General features: G+C 38.5%; 1 protein-coding gene across 2 annotated transcripts in view; it reads left to right on the top strand.

Moving 5' to 3' along the window:
• BCL2 (BCL2 apoptosis regulator) overlaps positions 1-17,370 on the top strand; it is a 234,694-nt gene extending 217,324 nt beyond the window's left edge. For both annotated transcript variants that reach the window (XM_072605523.1, XM_072605522.1), the window contains exon 3: positions 11,498-17,370. In XM_072605523.1, the coding sequence (XP_072461624.1) occupies positions 11,498-11,632 (135 nt within the window). In that variant the 3' untranslated portion in view covers positions 11,633-17,370. The remainder of the gene's footprint in view (positions 1-11,497) is intronic.
• The last annotated feature ends 699 nt before the right edge of the window (positions 17,371-18,069 follow it).

The raw sequence follows: 18,069 nt of genomic DNA, 5'->3' as shown, positions 1-18,069 counted from the left end.
AAATGTTGGGCCTTTCCAACACTAAACCCTACTTTGGTTGGTTTAGACCTGATTTTCATCCTTACCCAGTGTTTGTAAAATTAAATACACCCAAACGGTGGTGGGTCAACTCTAATGGAAGTCCTGAGTTTTGTTTCTGTTCTTTTATCTCAAGGTTTCTAGTTCCAGCCCAGATGACACAGGGTTTCCATTTTGTGCCATTGGCCTTAATTCAAGTTACTCCTTTCCCTTTCTGCCCCCCAAAATGTCTCTAAAGTCAACCACCATTCGTAGAGAAAGCATTTATCAGTAGTCCTCGTGTTCAGATCCTGGAAGAATGCAAAGTCATTCAGTTTCTAGTTCTTGGCTTGGTTCTCTCCTAATGCACAGGCTAATCAGCTGCATGTCCTTCAGCCTCTTTTGTGAGGCATTTGGGATGCTTTCCGACCCCCAACCCTCAACCCCCACCCCCTTTTCCTTCCCTTTTCTCCCCAGTCTCCCCTCCATCATCAAATCAGTATTTTTGGTGTAATGTCAGGGGGGGTAAGGGGAAGAGTAGTGATGGGGGGCAAAATAGCAAAAAGCATTACTAATTCAGCACAGCCCTTCATTCAATACAATGTGGCTGAAGAGGATATCCTGTGAAACCAATGATAACGAGGGAAATAAAGTCACTTCCTCACCAGCTGCTTTATTCAGGTATAAAAAGGAAGTCTTTACTTCCTCATGTTGCTCTGCCCACCACCCACTCAGGGCAGCACCAGGGCTGCTTCTCCCTTTTTCACAAGTTAATTGGATGCAACTTGGATCAGGGTTTGTGGAACTTTTGTTTTTATGTCACGAACAGTGCTCTACTGTTTTCCTGGGCATTGCATGTTATGCTTTCTTATGTACCATAAAAACTATATGTCAGTAGTTGTATGCCTGTGTTCATTGCCGTGGGAATAATAGGAGGGAGGAAATGTCTTCTTTGGCCTAAACTCAAAGGATAGGAAATAAACAGGGCAAACTAGAAATACAAGGAGGTAGATTTAATCTCATAGATACCACTGAGGATAGAACTTTCTCCTGGAATATGACTCTAGAAGGGTATACTTTATTCAAAAGGAATACACTAGATAAAAGAGTGGTAGAATCTTGTAGGATATTAAGAAAATAGGCTTAGGCAAGGAGACAAAAGAAAGTGGCAAGTAGGGGGAGGAACACAGTGGAAAGTATTTGAATTAAGGATCAATAGTGGTAAAACAGTTGGAATGTTATCAGGGGTATACTACAGACCACCTAGACAGAAGGAGGAATTAGATAAGAGAAAACTGGAAACAGATCACAGCCCTTGAATAGAAGGATAATACTGTTCTGATGGGAGACATTTGTAGGAGCGCGCTCTCTCTCTCCCTCTCTCTGTCTCTGTCTCTGTCTGTTTCTGTCTCTGTCTCTCTCTCTGTCTCTGTCTCTGTCTCTCTCTCTCTTTCTGCCCCTCTGTCTCTGTCTCTCCTTTCTCTCAGAAGATCAGCTGAGAAATTCTGATTTGCCTTAATGATGATTTCATCCTTTAAAAGGTAGAGGAAGTGACAAAAGGAACTACTATTCTGGACTTGATTCTGACCAATAAAGAGGAACTGGTTGCTGAAGTAGAAGTTGAAGTAGAAGTGACAGAAGCTTTGGGAGTTAGATGACCATTGCCTCATGATACAGATGTTCAAGACAGAAGGAGAGTAATGCCGGGCATAGTTTGATGTGCACTTGAAATAAAGCAGATTTTAAGGCTCTGACGAAAAGAACTGGTAGAATCTAGTGGCTGAATGTTCTTTTAGGGAAGACTGGTCAAAGAAGAATGAGAAGGTTTTAAGAAGTCTCTCCCCACTCTAGTGCATCCTCCACTCAGATGTCAAATTGATCTTCCTAAAGCTCAGGTTTGACCAAGTTATACGCACGCACACACACAGACACACACACACAGACATACAGACACACACACACACACACACACACACACACACTATACTCCAGTGGTTCTTTATCACCCCCAGGATCAAATATAAAATCCTCTGATGTTCAAAGATCTTTATAACCTCATCATTCAGTACCACCACCTTTCAATTTCTCTATCTTACATACCTTATGATGCAGTGACATTGGCCTCCTTGATGCTCCTTCTACAAGATACTTCATCTCCCAGCTTTGGGCATTTTCAATGGTTGTCCCTCAGGTCTGGAATACTTTCTCTCTTTATCTCCTCCTCTTGGCTTCCCTGTCTTCTTTCAAGTCCCAGATAAAATCCTAAATTCTTCCCAATAACCCCTTAACTCTACTGTCTTCCTTTAATGATGAGCTCCAATTTATCTTGTCTATAGATTGTTTTAGTTGTTTGCATGTTTTCTCCCCCATTAGATTGAGAGCTACTTAAGAACAAAGACTTTTACCCTTTTTTGTATCATCGGAGATTAGCACAGTGTTAGAGACAACATGAGTATTTAATAAATGTCTATTGACTGTTTGGCTGACAAAAGGAGAAATTATTCTATACTGAGGAGGAAAAAGGGGGTCTGTCTAATGAAATCAATGTGGCTATTGTCTAATGAGCTAGGTTGCTCAATGGATAGAGTACTGGGCCTGGAGTCAGGAAGACCTGAGTTCAAATCTAGCCTCAGATACTCTCCTGGGCAAGTCACATAACCTCTATTTGCCTTAATCCACTGGACAAGGAAATGGCAAACCACTCCAGTATCTTTGCCAAGAAAACTTCATACAGGATCACAAAGAATAGGATATGACTGAATGACTGAACAATTGTCTAATAAAATTAGTATGACTATATGTGATCAATGTGCATATTGATCAACTTGAGATTCTAATTTTAAAAATGGAAGCCAGGGTAAGTATAAGGGTAAATAGTTCTTCAGAGGAGTAGCATGGTACTTTAAGATTGGTACCAGAAGCCCTAAACTCAGAATGAGATAATTAAGAACAGCAAAAAGAGGTTTTCTAACTCTATTAGAGGCAAGAGGGGAGTCAAATCAGGGATGAGATCCCTGTTGGGAATAAATGTGATGATGATATTGTGATTAATGGTGTAAGGATCCCTATTTTCTCATCTAAGAAAAATTATCTTTGGCCAGGGAAAAGTGGAATAAAAATGTTATGAATGAGAAAGAACACAAGATGTGTGAGAAGGTAAACATCATATGCTTGCCCTCAGTGAGTTCATTTCCCCAAGCCCAGACTAATTCTGCCTACAGCTCCTAAAGAACCGATAGGTGTACTTGCCAAGTCATTGCTGATGATGTTTAAAGATCTTGGGGAAATAGGGGAAGTGTCCAAGCAAGAGGGAGGACAAACATCCTGATTTTCAACAAAGGGTGTATTCTGCAAAACTATCAGCCAGTGAATTTGACTTCTATTCCTGGCAAAATTCTAGAACACATCATTAAGGGGACAGCTTGTGAGCACTTAGAAAGGGAAATAGTGACCACTAAAAGCCAGCATGACTTAACCAAGAACAGTCATGCCAAGCAAACCTCATTTCCCTTTTTTATTAGGTTATTAGACAAGAAGCACTATAGATAAAGGATACATCAATTTTTATCCTAGCATTTGACAAAATCTCTCGTATTATCCCTGTGGACAAGATGGAAGGATAGAGGACTAGATGAGAGTACAATTAAATGAATTAGGAACTGATTGAATGACTAGATCTGAGCATAGTCATTGAATAGGAGATATCAGAGTGGAAGACAATCTCCAGTAAAGTACCTCAGGGATCTCTTGACCTGGCGCCATTCACCATTTTCATCAATGATTTAGAAGGAGGCAAGCTTGTCCAGTTTTCAAATGATACAAAGCTAGGAAGGATACGTAACATGCTGATTAACAAAGACAGATTCAAAAAAGATCTTGACATGACAATCAGTCATAAGATCGCAGCTCAGACACCACTCTGCTACTTACTAACTTTGTTAATTCGAGTAATTCATCTAACCTCTCTGGGCCTCATCTGTAAAAGGTGAAGGTTGGTCTACATGGTTTCTAAAGATCATATGATAACAATAAAAAATAAAAATTTAAAGGGATGTGAAAAGTTCTACAAAAGTTAAACAAGTCAACTTCACAAATATAGAATTGGAGAGGCATGGTGGCAGAGGCCATAGGAAAAAGATCTGGGAATTTTAGCTGATTCTGGGCATACTATGAGTCAACAAGGGGAAATGGCAGCCAAAAAGTCTATGCTCTTTTGTATTGCATTCATTGGAAGCATACTGTCCCAAATAATGGAAAAGCAATAATTTTTTGTACTCTGTTCATGTCAGACCATATCTAATGCGTTGTGATCAGTTCTGAGCCCACTTTAGGAAGGACATCTACAAGCTTGAGTGCGTCCACAAGGGGATACCCAGAATGGTGACAAGTATAGAGAATTTTTTGAAAGAATTGAGCATCCTCTTGACAGAGAGGTGATGGACTAGACACATTTTCAGACATGACTGATATAGAAATACGCTTTGTTTGATGCATATTTGTTACGAGGTTTTGTTTTTCTAGATAGAGGAGAAAGGAGGGAGGAGAATAAAAATTTAACTTAAAAAGAAATAACTAAGTATGTTTAGCCTAAAGAGAAGACATACAATTCTCTTTCTTTGAGTATTTGAAAGACTGTCCTATGGGAGAAGACTTGTACTGTTTGGTCCCTAAGGAACAGAATCAGGAACACTGAGTCTAAGGAGTAGAGGGGTAGATTTAGACTTGATGGAACAAAAACTTTCCTAATAGAGCTGTTCAAAAGTGGAATGGGAAGGAAAGGACTTCTCTTTGTAGGAACACTCCAACAGAGGCCAAATGACTGCTCATCAGTGATACTGTAGAGATCCTGAGTTAGGTATATAATGGACTAAAAGGCTTCTGAAGGCCCTTCTAGCTTTGACCTTCTGTGATTTCTTTTTTCACGGCAGCTGGCACATAGTCAGGTGTGTAATATTCATTCATTCTCTCCAACAATGTATGCACTAAGTAATCTTGTTTGGAACATAGCTAATGGTGCTACTTTGATGAACATCTAGAAAAGAATCCTAAAAAGAAAGAAAGACTTAATCTACTTGTAAAATTAGCACCAGCCCTGCCTACTTATTAGGGCTATAGCCACTTAGAATATCTTTTTCAGTTTCTCTAGTTTAAGAGAAATGTACCCTTTGATTGAGTACACATATCTATAGCCAAATCCAAAAAGAATAAAAGGCAGGAGAGCAGAGTATTAATCTTCCCTTGGCCTCTTATCATCAGCATGTCCTAAGACAAGTGGCTTAACTTTATGAGCCACGGTTATATCATCCTTAGCTCAGATACCTATTAGTTGTGTGACCCTGGGCAAGTTACTTAACCTCTGCCTCAGTTTCTTTAACTGTAAAATGGAGGTCATAATAGCATCTGCCTCCCAGAGTTGTTATGAGGATAAAATGAGATGATATGTCTAAATCCAGGCACATAGTAGGTATTTAATGAGGACTTATTCCCTTACCCCTTAAAAAGAAGATAATGCTATTCCTCCTACATAAGAGATGGGAGGCAGAGTTTGTCCAGTTGAGCTCTTTAGGATAGTTCCAGGTTAAAAGTCTAGATCTAAACTCTTTTCCTTTCCCTTCCCATAATATTAGCTAGCGTTTACATAATGTTTGAAAGTTTGCTTTGCAATTTTGCACTTTGTGATTATTAAGTCATTTTATCCTCATAACAACCCTAAGAGGCAGGTGTTATTGTAATACCCATTCGACAGATGAGGAAACTGAGATAGTATTTAAGTGATATCCCTAGGGTCACACAGACAGTAAGCATCTAAGGTAATATTTGAACTCACATCTTCCTGACTGCAGGTCCAGTTCTCTATCCATTGCAACTCTATTCCCATAAATATAGAATCCCACAGGAAGTACACCAAAAAGTAATAAAATCATTGGGTTCACTTAGTATCTTTTACCTAACAGTTGCTGATTTCCTAGTCTGATTTCTTTTGGATTCTTTGCACGTGCCCTAAGACTTTGAGATTGGAAGGGCATGAAATTTAAAAAAAAATGTCATTTTTTAAAGTTGATATTTCAGTATGGCTTTATTGTTTTCATAAAAGATAGAATTTAATAAGGATAAACGAAAAACTACACTAAAGTTACACTGTAACTTTACAAAATCACCACTGGAGATGGGAGTTAATGTGTATTGAGGGGACACAGGCAGGATATACCAGCAGATTTTAAAATTTTCAGTTTGAGCATTTACATCTTGGAAATCTGTAGTCACTACAAATCAAGACTTGACTTGTTGTTCTGCTGATTGTCTAGATTCAAGAAAATGATGGAGAATATAATAATACCAGTTATTATCATCCCCATTTTACTGATAAGGGCACTGAAGTTCAAAGAAGTTCTAGCCAGGGATGGTGACCCTGTAGCCTCGAGGCCACATGTGGCCCTCTAGGTCCTCAAGTGCGGCTCTTTGACTGAACCCAAACTTGTTCGTGGGAGAGCAGGTTGTTTAACACTTACCAGCATGCCCTATGTATAAGCTATAGGCCAAGCAAAATCACTCTACGTGTTCCCCATGCCCAACTTCCCCTTACACAGGTTCTGTGATTCTATGACCAAGGTACTTTTTGTTACTATAAGGGAGAAAACCTTGTTAATACCCCTTGCTTTGGTGCTGAGTACACATTTATGGGATGATTATTATGTACATGTGATTCTCAGAATATTTTTTAACATAAAAATAAAAAAAAAATCTTCTCCTCTGAATTATTGTTCAAACTGTAAGAGCGTGGAGTGGTATTGTGGGTAGATGTCTGGATTGGCTAGAAGGGACCTCATCTGGGTTTGGAACACTATTTTAATGGTGTTGGTCCAGGATTTCTTGAACCTGGGGCCCATGAATTTGTTTAATATTTTGATAATTATATTTCAATATAAGTTATTTCCTATGTATTTTATTTTATGCACTTAGAAACATTTTTTCAGAAAAGTTTCCATAGATTTCACCAGACTACCCAGGATGTCAGTGACACCAAAATAATGTTAAATCCCTGCTTGTGGCAGAGCTGTTTCACTGTCAAGGATCTGTGGAAGAAAGAAGTGTCAATGAAATAGCTACCAGGCTGAGATAGTCTTTGATTACTTAATGATATACCCTGCCCACCACTGAGTACTAGAAAGTCTCATCTTAGAATCAGAAAGAGATACAAATCCTAACATGAAAAGCATGAGAAGGTAGCACGATGCCTTCTTTGTAGGATTTTGTCAGAATTTCACACACGTACAAAATTTAGTGTCTCCCCTCCTCCATTGCTTTTAATACATTAAATAGGCCAAAAAAATTACTTTAAAACTTAAACTTTACTTAAAATTACTTTAAATCTTAAAGCTTTAAAACTTAAATAATTAATGTCAGGCTGTTCAAACTTTAGGTATAGGCCTAATCAGGATGTTTGAAAAAGAAAAACCAAAACAGAAATCACTAGGAACATGTCTTCTTAGAAGATTCAAATCACAACTTGCTTCTACAGGATAATAGGAAGTCACTGAACCTAAGTCTGCTTTACTGTGGTGTCAGAATCATGGTTTGTTATGGACCTTAGAGATGATCTAATCCAACCTCTTCACTTTGCAAGAAGCAAAAACTCAGGTCCAGAAAAGTTGCTACTTCTCCAGAGTCACACCACTATGAATTCCTTAAGAAGTCTTATTATTTTAAACCGAACATTGCATACCAGTATCTTTCTTTTTCAGCCAAAACATGTGACTTGAGCATTTTATGAATGTGATATAGCTGTCGACTACTGACCATCTTCATGACAGCAAAAATTCTCTTAGAAATTGTGATTTGTTTCTATAACAAATTAGTTTTAATGCAATGGAATTCCTGGTAGAGAAAAAAGTAACAGCAGGTTTAGCACTTATGGGTCAGAGATCAGGGAAAAGGGTTGACTGTAGGGAAAAGCTTTTAATTATCTGTTCTCAGTGTTTCATCAATGTGAATCATTCATTCTTATGTGCCATACAAGAAAAATATATACTTTATCGCATTTGATACCACAGCACAATTTTTACCAATAGCATATATTAGAAATAAAATTGGTATTTAGAATGTGACTAGTGTCGGACTGTAATTTATGTGTGTGTTTTGGGGTGGAGTAGAGAGGAGGTGGCTGGGGGAAGTACCTAGGCAGAGCCCCAGGGACAGAAATGGGGTGGAGATGTGCAGGTGGAACTCCTATAGCCCATGACACAGGGTACCCTTCCAAGTGAGGAAGTGATGGCATTGGTGGGGCTTCCCTCATATTATTCCCACCCCTACCCTTGTCCCCTTCCAAGTGCAAAAAGGGTCTACCTTTGGCCTTGAGAACAATTGTTCTCAGAACAATTGATTCAAAGGCCTGCACTTGAGAACCTAGAGGGCCACATGTGGCCTTGAGGCCACCAGTTCCCCAGCCCTGTGCTAGAACTTCTCTGAACTTCAGTGCCCTTTTCATTGAAATAGAGATGATAACATCTGCACTGCCAGCCTCACAAGGCTGTCATGAGGATCACATGAGGTCATGTTTGGTGACAACTTGTTGAAAACTGTCAAGCCCAGTACAAGAGAAAGAAGAGATAACTGCCATTTCAAATATTCAGACAGCTTCACTACAAGCAATAAAAATAGCCCACAGGCCCATTACAAACCATTGCATATGTGGAATACACTTTTGTCTTAAGAACATTATCTTTCTGAGAGTCAACTTTATGAAAGGTCTAGATGAAAAGGTTAGAGGGAGTCTTTGCTCCCTCTTGTGGCAAAAATGCAACTTTGCCCAATTGGAAGGCCTGGAATAGCCAGTTGTTTGTGGTCAATTAGCTCACTCAGATAGATTGGAATCCCTGCAGGATTAGACTAATCGTGGCTTTGCACATCACTCATCTATCGGTCTACTTAAGTTGACTTTGTACTATGACGGGAGACCAGTCTTTGCTGGCGGACCGAGTGAGAGAGCGTAGATGAGCCAGTTGAATCCATCCTCAACTCCTTGAAACACAATTTGACTCATACAGGAAATGTACAGATGGGATTTGGGGACGACAAGGTACCTTACAGGTCAGTAGTGGACATGTGTTGTGGTATTGCCTCTGCCATGTCCAGCTACATGAATTTGGGTAAATTGCCTAATTCTGCTAGTGGGGCGCATTGTGCCATTTCTATATCTGAAGGACATTTAACAATGTAGCTCAAAACCTTCCTCAAGGCTTACTGGAGGCTGTTACAATTTATACGAGTAACTTGAAACAGAAGAGATTAAAATGCTGGCCCAAGGTCTTAAGAGTCAAGTTGATGCTGAAGTCAAGGACTGAATTTAGGAGAGGAAGCCTAGTTCCAATACATAAACTTGGCAAGAGTTAAGTCCATTATTTAGAATCCAAAGTGGTACATAACCCCATTATTTTCATAAGAATGTGTCACATAATGATATCACATGAACAATTTGTTACTTTCACCTGTCACAAAATGTTAGGTTTTCATTTGAAGTATGTTGGGAACAACTTGGTCCTACCCCTTTTTTTCTGAATAAATGAACATGTAAGTACTAGCGTTATTGCTGCTGCTGCTAAGGCTTCTCAGTTGTAAGTGCTAGTATTCCAAATGAGAAGCATTGGATGCTGCATGCTATAGGCAAATGGAACTTAAAAGAACTTTCAACCATGACTCAATTCTTAGATGAATTTAGAAAACAACTCATGTTTCTATAGTATCTTAAGGCTTATAGAGTCCTTTGTCATAACAATGTTATGACATAAGTAGTTCAAGCATTACTATTCTGTATTCAGTTATGTCTGATTCTTCAAGACCCTGTACAGTATAGACCATACTGTCCATGAGGTTTTCTTAGCAAAGATATTGGACTGATTTGCCAATTCCTTCTCCAATGGATTAAATCTGGAGCTAGATTTGAACTCAGATTTTTCTGACTCCAGGCCTAGGACTCTATCTACTGATCTGTCTCACCGCCTCCCAGTTTACAGATGAGCACATTTAGGCTCAGGGAGGTTAAATGCACATAATTTGACCATCGTCACAGAGCATACCATCAGAACCTAGGTCCAAAAGAACTGAAAGATGGAAGCTTTACATTTTTTTTTCCAGCTTCTAATGAGTTTTCATTCCTGCAGCTAACCAGTGTTGCATGCTTTGTAAACTTCACCAGGAGTTCGGGGCAGAAAGCTATTGTGTCATCATTTACACAAACCAAAATGAAATTGTTTACTGTCTTTCCAAGAGAAAATTCTGTCTTGTGTTACAGAAGTCACTCTTCTCATCTATGAGCCTCTTGTGGTTACTCTATAGGTACCACCTTCAACCAGTTCTAACTGGAATCTTCAGTTTCACATAGCCTCGGATGCCATTCTATTGTATCCAACTCCTTTGGGTTTAGTGGGCCCTCAATCACTCACCCAAGGGGCACTGACTGATTCAAAAGAAATGACCCTTATCTGACTGGTTCGTGGAACTGGGAGCATTTAGCCTCAAGAAAAATTCATCTAAAGGAAGGGTTTTCATATGGAAGAGGGATTAGATTTGTTCTACTTGGTACCAGTGGAAAGAATGAGGAAAGTACTGAATGGGTTTTGAAAAAATGCAAATTATCACTTGATGTAAGGGAAAAAAAACTTCCTAACAATTGGAATTATCCCAAAACAGAATGGACTGCATTGGGGAGCACTAGGTCCCTCCTCATTTTATTTTTTTCTTTTTAATTAAATTATTTTATTTGTTTTCAGTGTTCTACAATCACTTCCATATATCTTAGATTTTTTTCCTCTCCCTCCCTCTCCTTCCCTCCTCCCTCTCCAGTCCCTCCCTGGGATGGCATACAATTTTATATAGGTTCTACACATACATTCCTATTATATACATTTTCATCTTAGTCATGTTACACAGAAGAATTAAAATGAATGGGAGAAATAATAAAACAAAACAAAACATAATACAAAAGAAAATGGTCTGCTTCATTCTGTGATCAAATTCCATAATTCTTTCTCTGGATGTGGAAGGCATTTTGCCTCGAGTCCACTGGGAATTTTTTAAGTTCTTGCATTGCAATGAAGTACTAAGTCTACCAGAAAAATTCCTCACACACTTGTTGCTGTGTACAAAGTTCTCCTGGTTCTGCTCCTTTCACTCAGCATCAGTTCATATAAGTCTTTCCAGGCTTCTCTGAAGTCTTCCTGTTCATCATTTCTTATAGCACAATAGTATTCCATTACATCCACATACCACAACTTGTTCAGTCATTCCCCAATTGATGGGCATCCCCTTGATTTCCAGTTTTTGGCCACCAAGTCCCTCCTCATTTTCAAGCAAAGAGACTGGATGATCCTTGTTGGGGATGCTATGGGGAGGGGCAGTTCTTGGCCAGCTGAAGACAGATGGCTGCTCACTCTTTTCTGTGATTTTTTGAATTGGTGTGACATAATTCCTACTGACATTCCATTTTTTCTATTTTCCTATCCAGGATGCCTTTGTGGAATTGTATGGCAACAGCATGAGGCCCTTGTTTGATTTCTCCTGGCTGTCTCTGAAGACTCTCCTCAGCCTGGCTCTGGTGGGAGCTTGCATCACTCTTGGTGCCTACCTGGGACACAAATGAATCAGCAAACATGCGGTGGAGAGATATACAAGAGGCTCACTCAGCAGTAGAAATAGTATGCATTTTTTTCAGTGATATGTAATGAAATTTGGGCGTGATCTCTTTAAGGAAAGAAAAAAGGAAAACATTGGAGAAAAAAAACTTCTGGGCAAAATATTAAATCAGCTATTTACTGCCAAAGGGAAATATCATTTATTTTTACATTATTAAAAAAAAGTATTTATTTAAGACATTACATTTAACCTCCTGTCTCCAGAAACTCTGCCACTTACAACAAAGTAACACTTAGCTATGGTTCCACACAGAATCTCCTGTGCCTATAAACGCGGATTTGTTGTAGATGGAGTTGGCTGGACTGACTCAGTCTTCGCAGAACAAACACACTGACAAAGGACCTTACTGTTGGGGGAGCGTTTTTTTAGGCTGCTTGAGGTTAGGGAGGTGGGGTGCATTTTATGTGCTTTTATTTGCCCTGAATCAAAGTTGAATTATTTCCTGTTGGGAAAAACAGACACTTTGCGTGTAATTTGCATGGTGCACACACCATCTGAGAGGTGGAAAAGAAAACCTTGGGGCAAACTTAGGATACATTAAGATTCTTCACATTTCTTCTGCCTCCCCAGGACAGCTATGGGAAATATAATCTTAAACCATATATGAAAGTATTTTTTTAAGCTACCAATTGTGCCGAGATATCCTTTTAACAATTAAGACAATATCATCCAATACCTTAAACACTGATTTGTCTATTCAGATACTCAGAGATACGTCAGTCCAAATACTCCCTTTCTGAGTAGGAAACTGGCTCCTTTGGAACGTCAAGAAATCAACATGTCAGTGATTTCTTCAGCATCAGGGTGTTTTTTTTTTGAGCTACTCACACAGAAACATCAGGACACCATAAGTGCCTGTTTCTCCAGGGTGAGACTGCAGCTTGCAGGCCTGTCTTGTGTCCCAACTAAGTGGGCTCGTTCCTGGAACCAAGCCCATGCAGGCATTGGCCTCCATGAGGGTTTCTAAACAGTGCAGTGTGGTCTCTGAATCTTTGGAAGTTAGCAAAGTTTTGAATTCCATTGGCAAATAAAAGAAACGTTTTTCCATTCAAGAAAAAACTTTAAGTGGGCCTCTGCTAGGGCCTGTTTATCAAATTGGAGATAATGAAATCAATTTAGGCTCATTTTTCCAATCTAAAGTGGAGCTTTGGGACAAAAACTTTTTTTCCACGTTGGTCGTGTCTTAAGATTGCCGCTGAAGAAGAAAAGTCCCGCTACCCAGATCGTCTTGACAGCTTCAGAAAACTGCTTCAGTCCAGGAGGAGGTAAATGGGGAGAGAGAGCAAGAGAGCGAGAAAGTGAGAGAGACAGAGAGAGAGAAAGAAAGAGAGAGAGAGAGAGAGAGAGAGAGAGAGAGCGCAAACATGGTAAAGAAAGGAAGAACTTAAATCCCTTTTTCATCCAGATTGTAAATGTATCTCAAATAAGGCAGACAGATGAGGAACAGCAAACTGTACCAAACACTGTCCAAACAACATGCCTGTATTTGGGCCTGAGCCTCTGACATATCCATGTGGATCAAAGGAAAGTTTTAATAAAGAAGGGGAATGTCGAAAGGAGTGTTGTGGACTAACTGACTTATGCCTATGGAATTTGATGGTCAAACTCATTAACTCATAATTATTATTTGTTCTTATTTGAAAACCTGGAAGGGAGAGAAAAAATTCCAGGTGTGGAATTTGGAGATTATTCGCATCATCCTGGGAGTGAAGAAAAGAGAAGAGAAGAAAAAGAAACAGTGGCTAAAACTGTAGAGGAGTCTCCAAAGAGATCCAGCCTCCATAAACTAGAAAAGAGTTTGTGTTTTAAGTTTAGATTTCACTTTGTGATGTATATGAAATACCTTTGAGGCATTATGGCATTATATACCATTCATCTGTATTAACTTTGGAATGTACTTTGTTCAATGTTTAATGCTGTAGTTGTGTTTTCAAAGCTGCTTTTTTTTTTTAGGTATGTGCATCTCAGCATTTAAAAATGTTTTATTTAGTTATGGCCTCTACACTATTTACTAGCAAGGATGAAGATTTTCTGTGTAAAGTTCTGTATTTTGACTCTCCAGAAACTCTTAACAGCACCTCTTGTAGCCTTTGGAGCTTGGACAGCTGAAGGAGAGGGAAATGTAGCTTTGGAAGGCATTCATCTCCACATGGTTATTTACCTTTGCTTTGAAACAGAAATGTTGAAACAAAGCAAAATGACATTTGCTGTACTCCCCTTGACCTTGTTCCTTGCAGGTTTATTTGACCTGGGCAATTCTGAATTTAATAACTCAAATTAGTTGAGACAGTGTGAACGTTTAGCTGTAACCATGAAGTGTTTAACTTTTACAGAGTTGCCTCAAAATGGCCCATTTAAATATAGGTACCAAGGAAAGCCATGGGAGCTGATTAGAATGGGCCATTTTTTGTGAGAGTTAGTAGCACTTAAGGGTTCACACTTGGAACAGAATAGATTTATGAAGTGAAAAATGGCATGAATTTTAAGTCACTATTCAGAACCAAATCAATGAAGAAGATGAAATTATTTTTTGGTTTCAATTTTGAAATGTTTTATTATTTTATGAAAGGTTTACATTATCAAAAGTGGCAAATATTGAACCAAAAGCCCTGTGCTGCTATGCTGACAAGATCACCTGCATGGAGTTTGTTTTGTGGTTCACTCCAAGTGTCAAGATTCTCCAAGCTGCTTTAGAAGTAATATGAAGTACCTTATGGACATTTAAAAGATAAAGTCTGATTGGTGTTTGGTTTTCTTTGTGGTTGTGGTTGTTGTTGTCCGTAAAACAAAACAACTGGGCTTCCCAGTATATTAGTAAAGTGTATATAAATTTTAAAAAATGTCTCAGTGGTTGAAGTTTGTTGGTTTTCTCTTATTGTTGAGGATCTCGTTTTCTGGTAATCCCCATGAAGAACTTTTGCCACCTGACTCTAGAACTGTACAGTATTTCCATGCCTGCACTTGCTCAGAGACTAGTTAATAATGCTTTCTTATTGTTAAACATACTAGAAATGATGAATGTATATAAAAGTCTGAACTAATCAAATCCTTTCCTAGTGTATTGTTCTCTATCTCTATTATTTTGGGCATACCCTCACTGAATCATTTACACCTAATTTTTATCACACACACACACACACACCTCACACTGAGTGTTGGCTAATAGCCATTTCTCTATCCTTGACAAAAAGTGATTCATATATTGTCTAGGGCAGAGATATAATAGATGCACATTTTCAGTGGGGGCCGTTGGCATTAAGAAAAAGCTATGAGGGAAAGAGTACTCCACTGTCCTCATGAATAAATAAACCCTTACTTCCTAAAGGCTTTGAAAACCTTTCATGTAGAAAAGGACTTCTTCTACACCAAAGAGCCTTTAGTGTAGAGGGAGAAAAATGCTACATTAGGTAGTCAACCAAGTTCTACCAGCCAAAATATGCATAAAGAGCAGAAATTATTTTTAGACTCTCTTTGTGGAAAGTAAAGTTCAGAAATGTAACAAGGACCCTGATAATTCTGGTCAAAACCAAACCAAACCAACCAAGCAACAAGAGTATGCCCTCAAGTCTCCATTTCACCTTGTAAGTTTCAGACATGCCTACTCATTTAGAAATGGCTTTTAATCACACAATCAGTCATCATGCATTAATATTGAGTGCTTCCTCTTTTGCCAGCACTAGATTCAATGATTATAAAATCAAAAGGGACTAAGAATCATGTTTAAAAGTGAAGACTCAGGGCCTTCCCAGAAATATGACTTCAAGCATTGACTAAATTTTCAAGAGCCCAGTAGGGCTTAATTTGCATTGAGGCAAATAATTCTGAACCTCTACCTTAAACCCCAATTATAGCCTATTGAGTCCTTTCAAAATTGTCCTTTCTTATGGCTTACATTGAATGATTTACATGGGCTGTGTGAAAGAAAGGGAAAGGCCCTTGGAAAATAAATCGTTCTAAGGACATCAGGAAGCAGAGTTGAAGCTCTGATTCGAGTTCTATCCTTTAGTGTCTTAGGCAATGAGACATGAATGTGATTGCTCACATAAAAAGCTACAACAACAACAAAAAAATACACACACAGGTCTCAAATTCAAGTCCATGTAGAGGCTAATCAGATTCTTCTTGTTTGAACTGTATGTATTTTTAGGAGTTTTGTAATAATGTCTCTGGGGACATTAATAATAATGTATCAGAACATTTCCTAAAATCAAATCAGTCTTAACAGATGATTTACAGAATGAGTGAACCTAACTAACTTACTATAAAGTCAACATGGAAAAATTGAGATGGAACCTTTATTAGTGCTAACCATAATATCGTATGGTAATGACCCAGTGTGATAAATGAATGTATAGCATCTAACAGTATTTTACCACTCTCATGTACAGCTCTACCGGCACCAATGGACCTTGGAGTTCATTTCAGTATGATAGTCTTGATGGTCAAAAAAAACTCCTTTGAAAGTTGCCATTCTGGATACAAATTGGCTTTCCAAGTATGTGTGGTAGGTATTTAAACAGTCATGTGTTTGAAGTGGTGCGATAATAATTGGCACAGCCTATCTTATAGTAGAGGCATTTCTTTTTTTCCTTATTTGCCATCATGGCATTTTCATAGGGCATGATGATAACGACAGCAATGTAATTCATGATTCTTTCTAATTAAACTGAGTATACCAGTTAGGTAGGTATGAAAGAAGCATTTTCTTATGTGATCTGTGCCTCTTTTCCATGGTCACCAAATGGATGACCCCTTACAGTTAGGTAACCTGTCTCAATAGGAATTGGACATTGTGGATGGTTCAGTAGTAACTCATCATCACCCTCAGAAAAACAACTCCAAAGGGTCTGTTCTGGTGCTCTTAGGTCAATCACACCATCTCGCTATACAACTGATAGCATATTCATGACTTCAAAGGCTGAAACAGCAACTTGATATCCTAGTCATTTGTGTAAAGGTACAGGGATTGTGACCTTGCAGATATATGGCAGAGAGGCTTACAAGTTGACTCTAATGCAGGTGGGCATTAACTCCCTGTATTTCCAGTCTTTCCTTGGGAAAAAATTTCTAGCTAATTTGCTTGATGGAATGTAATACAATCTTCATTTATACTGGCCAAGGTAGCATTGTGAAATGCTTGTAGCTGCTCTGATTTCCTTTGGGGAACCTAAACAGCTACATTCATTATAATTTTTCTGAAGCCTTCAAAACATCCAAATATTATCTGCTTATACTCTTTTTTTCCCCTTAAGTTAAACTTTGAACAGAATTCAACTTTGTGCAGAATATTGTGAATTTTTTCTTCCAGAAACTACTCTAAGTTTTCTGTTTTTAACTTTGGAGATGAGTTTTCATTATCACCAGCATAACTGTACATAAAGCAAATTTTGTTTACACAGTATCTTGAATATATGTATGGGAAGGTAAAGTAGTTTTCCAGTTTGTTACCCTTAAATACAATGGCATTGTTTTTATGTTAGTTGTTGGGGAGGGGGGCATTACATTGCCATTAAATTTGTTGTGTCTGTCCAGTTATTATTGTGAAACAAGAAAAATAAAGTGCACTGTGAGCTATTGGTTATGTACCTGAATTGTTTATAAATTGTTGAAGTCAGCTTTCCCTGCTAAGTATCATCATTGAACAAGACCTCTAACAAAGAGCTCTAATAAATTAGATTGACTACACACTGGTGCCATAATTATATCCTTGGAGACTAGGCTGTGGGATTCCTTTAAGGTAAAATCACTATATACTAAGATTCTTTGAGTTCTCTGAAACTGAGGCTCCTTGGAAAGGTCCAAGAAGGACATGGTTTCTACAGAATCTCACTCTACTAAAGAATGCATTTGCCAGTTAGATTGCCCTCTGCCATATGCGTCATTTGTGGGTAAAAATATCCATTTGATTTGACTGCTCTGGGGAGGGAGAATGTGATAAATGAAAAAAAGACATGTTGGGAAATTATACCAGAAAGACTCTAACAAACTCAAAAGTCCTGTTTTGAAGTTAACTTTCACCAGTTTGGCCCTTTTCTTCAGAGTATGTAAAACCTAAGTAGCAATGACCTCCTCAAAGGTTGAGAACTGATATTTTTGAACTACCTCAAGGATTACAAAGTCCTTTCCCAACAACCTCAGACAATCCTGCCTCCATATTTTTAATTCCAAACTTTCCCCTCTATTAACTTTCCTGTTACTGTTGAGGTTGTCACCATATTCCTAGTTTCTCAGGTTCACAAATTTCCTTGGGTCCTCATTCTCACTCATGCCTTGCTTTCAATCAGTTGTCAAATCTTATCATTTTTACCTTTACAACACATCTCAGATTGATTCTCTTCTCTCCAGTTACACAGCTCTGACCTTAATTTAGTCCTTAATCACTTC

Source organism: Notamacropus eugenii, chromosome 4, assembly GCF_028372415.1.
Source record: "Notamacropus eugenii isolate mMacEug1 chromosome 4, mMacEug1.pri_v2, whole genome shotgun sequence".
In the NCBI taxonomy this organism is placed as follows: domain Eukaryota; kingdom Metazoa; phylum Chordata; class Mammalia; order Diprotodontia; family Macropodidae; genus Notamacropus; species Notamacropus eugenii.
The sequence above is the reverse complement of the archived record's forward strand: the minus strand, read 5'-3'. Positions and strand labels throughout refer to the sequence as shown.